The sequence below is a fragment of the Lotus japonicus genome, chromosome 1 (assembly GCF_012489685.1).
Source record: "Lotus japonicus ecotype B-129 chromosome 1, LjGifu_v1.2".
Lineage (NCBI taxonomy): Eukaryota > Viridiplantae > Streptophyta > Magnoliopsida > Fabales > Fabaceae > Lotus > Lotus japonicus.
The window spans coordinates 129,659,876-129,665,530 of NC_080041.1; the positions used below are offsets into that span (position 1 = coordinate 129,659,876).

The 5,655-nt window shown below is 32.3% G+C and overlaps 1 protein-coding gene across 2 annotated transcripts; it reads right to left on the reverse strand.

Annotated features, from left to right (window-relative positions):
- Positions 1 to 2,210: 2,210 nt before the first annotated feature.
- Positions 2,211 to 5,196, reverse strand: LOC130732675 (myb family transcription factor PHL5-like). Of its 2 annotated transcripts, none has more exons than XM_057584678.1 (6): positions 4,473 to 5,188; positions 4,219 to 4,369; positions 4,021 to 4,137; positions 3,842 to 3,896; positions 3,674 to 3,743; positions 2,211 to 3,017 (listed from the first exon to the last, which is right to left on the reverse strand). In XM_057584678.1, the coding sequence occupies exons 1-6, from the start codon at positions 4,953 to 4,955 to the stop codon at positions 2,808 to 2,810; spliced, it is 1,086 nt and encodes a 361-aa protein (XP_057440661.1). In that variant the 5' UTR covers positions 4,956 to 5,188; the 3' UTR covers positions 2,211 to 2,807. The 2 variants fall into 2 exon arrangements, with proteins under 2 accessions (XP_057440661.1, XP_057440662.1); XM_057584679.1 differs by lacking the exon at positions 2,211 to 3,017 and adding an exon at positions 3,043 to 3,597 and having other exon boundaries at positions 4,473 to 5,196.
- Between the last annotated feature and the right edge of the window lie 459 nt (positions 5,197 to 5,655).

Genomic DNA, 5,655 nt, shown 5'->3' on the forward strand with positions numbered 1-5,655 from the left:
TGAGAAACATTTTGCATCAAAATACTTTCAAGTTGAAACTAATATAAAATGTTTGGTTATAATTTAGTACTTTTCTCATACTTTTTAAATAATTTAAGAGTAAATATACATAAGTATTTTAATTTTATTGTGAATATAGAGCTCCCACGAGGAATTAGAGAAGAATAAACATATTTGGTTTTAATTTGAATCTAATAGAAAATGTTTTAATAAAATTTTAGTACTTTTTCCATACTTTTAAATAATTTTAAGAGTAGATATACAAAACCATTTTAATTTGATTGTGAAAATATAGATTTCACGGGAAAGAACATTTATATTAAAATATTTTCAAGTTGAAAATAACAAACAATATAATTTTATGAACAATTTGTTGGAATAACAAGTCTTCTATACATTAGCGCGCGCGCGAGAGAGAGAGAGAGAGAGAGAGAGAGAGAGAGAGAGAGAGAGAGAGAGAGAGAGAGAGAGAGAGAGAGGAGAGAGAGAGAGAGAGAGAGAGAGAGAGAGAGAGAGAGAGAGAGAGAGAGAGAGAGAGAGAGAGAGAGAGAGAGAGAGAGAGAGAGAGAGAGAGAGAGAGAGAGCAATTTGTCACACGGGGATTGAAAATATAGTTAAAATTTGTTGATGTTTAGGTTACATAAAAAAAAGCTGATACGTACCTTCAAGATGAAACTAATAGAAAATGTTTTAATATAATTTTTAAACTTTTTCTAGACTTTTTAAATATTTTAAGAAGCATTACAATTTGGTTCTGCAAGATCAGAAAAACAGAAGATTTTACTGTGAATTGGTTTGGAACCCAAGGAGAGAGCCAGAGTGCACCTTGAAGAAGGGGTGGAAAAAATTCATCAAAGCGAATAACCTTACAGAGAATCATTTTGTTTGGTTTGAAATTCATAAAGATGATCCACACGTTATTCATGTTGGAGTCATGAACGAAATAATTTCGTGAAAAAATTCTCCCACCAGAAGTTAATTATGGAAATTTTTTATTGTGTTTTTTATTTATCTTGGTGGTGAACAATTAGATAGATTGGATTTTAAATCCAAAAAATTTGTATGCTTCACTAGAATGTTGTGTTTTTTCACCAGAGATATCTATTGCGATTTTTAATTAAATGTTCTTGCTTTTTTTATAGTATTTTATATAACAGAATTATTATTGCATTCTTTAAATTTTGAATACCCAGATGTATTTAGTTATATAGAGTTTAGGAAATCACAATGATATAGTGTAAAAAAAAGTAATTTAATATGTAATACATATTTTCTATCAAATTTTATAAGTAATAAATTTTGTAGACTTATTTGGAGATAGGAAAAACAAAAATAAAAGAAAAAAAAACAAAAATATACAATTTATTATATTATTATATCATAAACAAATTAATGAAATAAAAAATTATATTTATATTTATTTTTTATTTATACAAAATAAATAACTATATATATTAAAAACAATTTATTATATACTCGGAAATATGCCCCGTGCATCGGCACGGGTATACATACTAGTATATAGATAGATGGTTGACCATATACCCCAACCCATTTCAACTACCCAAATCTTTGTATTACTTTTAATATTGCATTTTTCTCCTTAGCCTATAAAAGGGATCAAATGTTTCTGTGCGACATTCATCCAATACTTGAAGCAAATTTCTGTTATAGAATTCCTAGTGTTTTATGATCCGTTTTTTATGCCTGGGCGGCATTTTTTTTAATATAAAGAAATGTAGAATGATATGGTGGTAATGAGGAAAACTTTCAAAGATTTGGCCTCAAAAGGGAATTCTGAAAATATAGGGGTGAAAGTGTAATTCTTATAAGAATGGGAGTGAAAATGAAAATTTGGAAAATTTAGGGGTCGCAATACAAATATGAAAAGTATAGTAAGCGAAGGAAATTACGGGAAGTTTAGGCACAAAATGGGAATATTGCTTACCAAGAAAAACAAAATGGGAATATTGGAAAGAGAAGGGGCTACAATGTAATCTCATAAAATTACCATTCAAGTAACTTTGGTCAATTATCTAAGTCAACGAATAATGTGATGGTGATTTGGCAGTGGCGTATGCCGTATAGTCTCCAACCTTCAAACTTTCCACGATCGAAAAATTTGCCAGTAAAGTTTTTAGCGAGTTCGTTTTTCACTGTAACACCTCGTTCGCAGCGAAACTTGATTTCTAATGTTTTTTTTTTTTCCCTTTCAAGCACATTTATGGCGTTAGATTTTTGAAAAATGATTGAAAATGGTTTTTTCGAAACAAGTGACTGAATTTACTCCGGTGAGAAAAACACAATGACCAATTTCTGGTTAAACCGAGTGAACACGAAGTTGGGGAACCTTGCTCTTATGCTAAATGGCTTCTATAACTGAAATTTGCTTCAAGTATTGGATGAATGACTAACACATACATTTGCTCCTTCTTATAAGTTAAGGAGAAGAATAAATTTTTGAAAAGAAATACAAAGATTGGGGTAATTTGGAGTTGGGTTGGGGTAGATGGCAAACCATAGAAATGAGTTGGATACCTGCAGGCTGAAGCTAACCATGAGCACCTAGTCAAACCATGTTCACCTTGTGCAGTTGACATTCTGCATCATTTTGGTTTCTATTCTATAAAATATATAACCAAACTATATTATGTACATAATTACTAAGTTATCAATCTTGTAGGCTCTACAACAATGCTTTTCTTCCCATAACAAAAAATGCATGGAATGGCTGGTTTATCTGTTTGTAACAAGGAGTAAGTCAACTTTTGGTAAAACTGTAATGTTATTCATAAGTAACTATCAAATTATGTTATTTTTGTGGATTTGGAAGAAAAGAAGGAATCTGAAGCCCCTTCAGAAACAGAACCTTCAACATCTTTATGACTAATTGCTGTAGCATCATTGGCTATATCTGGAGTATTCAAGAGGTTATCACTTGTCCTCTGCTGCTGGTCAAACATTTTTTTCAGCTGCTTGCCTTGTTCTTCAATTCGCAACTGTAATGCTCTCTGAAGCTGGACCAAGAAGAGTATTATTAGAATCCATCTATTTTAAACTGATTCATTAATTTTAACATCCAGTTTCCTCAACATTGTTTCAACCTATAACTACCCTTACTCATGCTTATTTTCATTAGTATAAAATATATAACCACACTAGATTATGTACCTAATTACTGAGATTGCAGCCTTGTAGGCTCTACAACAATGCTTTTCTTCCCATACCAAAATTGGATGAAGTGGTTTATCTTTTTCTTAAAAGGAGTAGCCTTTTGGGAAACTGTAATTTTACACTAAATATCAAATTGTGTGCTTGGAAAAAGAAAAATGAATCGCATGAGAAAGTCGTACAAGAATGTAAGCTAGCTTTGAGCATGTCAGAATAGATAATAGAGTTTTGAATTTTGAATTTCAGGGACTAACAAGTAGAGGACAGCACAATCCTCTAAATTAGAGAGAGCATGAGAGAAGTCCCCTTTTTCTTAAGGTAAAAAAGTGAAATTCAATGCTCAAGAGCCTTTCAGCTGATTTGGCCAATTCTGAAGCTTTTTATAGAGAGTGAAAAGGTCATAAAAATGAAGTGCCAAGTATGAACCTGATAGGTCAGGAGAACAAGTAAATATACATAAACAAATACAGAACTGTAAGAGAAAACCATAGCAAGGATGTACCTCTAGCTGCTCATGAAGACGCCTTTGAGTATCTAATTGCAGCTGAAGTGCCTCTCTAATTTGCAAGCCACTGCAAATCAATAATTTAGCAGATTTATATAGTTTCTGCATCTTAATGGAAGTACTCTAGAATTATACTAGTAGTTAAGGCAAAAAAAATAGCATTACGTTTTGAAATCAAGATGATGCACATCTTCTGTATGGACTCTTTTGTTAGATATCCCTGAAACATGACATTTTTTAAGATTCAGTATGAGGAGTGAAAGTGATCATTATTACAAGAATGCTTATAAATTCAAGCACCGAATGAAACTAGACTGCAATTGTGCTGATATGAAAGAAATTACCTTGAGCTGACTCTGGCATGAATTTTGCATTTCTGTATTTCTGCAAATGACTTTTTATATGGTAGATAGTCAAACCATCTGAGTCCATCATCTTCAATATTGCTTTTGGTGTTGCCTCTGTAATCAAGCATTCTTTAGAGAACTAACAGGTGTAAAATATATGTTTTTCCAATTGAAAAATTTTAGCAAGTTACTTACTATCAGCACCACCAAGGCGATTCACACACTCAACAAACTTCTCATGAAGATCCTTAGTCCATCTTATACGCGTTTTACTCAAGATCACTGATCCATTAGAAGAAGAGTTTCCAAAAGCAGTTGACACACTTCCTGAAGATCCAGAAACAGCCTGCAAACAGATGCCACAATATAAACCAATTGAATCTTCAAATAATGGAGAAAATTAAAGGATAAAATCAATATCTGGTTCTGGTTTTTCCACAAACACTTACCATGCAATCCTGATTTCCTTTGTTAAGACTTGATGAGCTCCAGCTAACTGAAGTAACACCATCATATAAAAGCTTCTGTGGTTCAATTGGAACAAACTTGGAACTGGGAAAATCCCCACATGAAATTTTGTTGTCTTGATTACTATTCAATTGAGATTTCACCATTGCTTGCAAAGTGTTTGATAAAGGGTCAGGTTGGTTTGCTGAATTCATGAAAAGGTTTAACCTTGGAGATTGATATAAAGGGAATTCCAAATCATGAACCTTATTTAACTGAGAGCTCAAAGATTGATTAGTATTACCAACTTGGTAATCATATTCTGAGAAGCCCATGCAATTTTCTGCTGCATAAAAAGCAGAAGCTGGTGACTCAAACCTGCTCATAATTGTGTTAGAATGATTGCCAAACTCAGAATCAAAATCACCAGTTAGTCCATGACTTTGTTGAATCAGTCCCACACAATCAATTTTGTTTTCATTCATTGAAAAGTACCCAAATATTCACACAAAAAAAATTAAGCTTGGATACTTGTGCAAATTTATGAGGTGCTAGCCTATAGAACTCTTTGGAAGTTCATCTTTATAAAGGAGGGACAAATGGAAGGGGTGGAATTGAAAGAAGAAGATTGAAAAGGTGACAATAGTCTAAATGGCATAAAATTCTCTTTTGTATTCCCAGAATCTTATTGTATAAATGCTACCATGCAAGGTCAATGTCTAATATGATTATTCTTGAATAAAGGATAAGAATGAACAACTATGAATTGACATTAACGAAGTGCATTTTATGGAAACAAACAAAAAAATTAGTCTGTTGTTGTCTACACGTGGATTTAAACGAAATGGAAAAGAATGAGAAGGAAAAAACAAAAGATGAAAACTAGGGCCTGTTTGATAACACTTTTCAAAAACTGTTTTCACTTTTTAAAAATTAAAAAACTGAAAAACTTGCTTGGGTAATTAAAAATCAGTTTTCAATTCTAAAAACTGTTCTCAATTTTCCTTTTTAAATACTGAAAAACGGAAAGAGGTAAAAGGTGTTTTGCTTCTCACTTTTGCTTTTCTCTCTCCAAAACAGAAAACACACGGAGAACAGGTGTTTTCAGTAATGGCAAAATTGGTAAATATCACCCAAAGTCCAAAACGCTTATCTGATCGGTTTTTCTCAACACACTCACGTCTT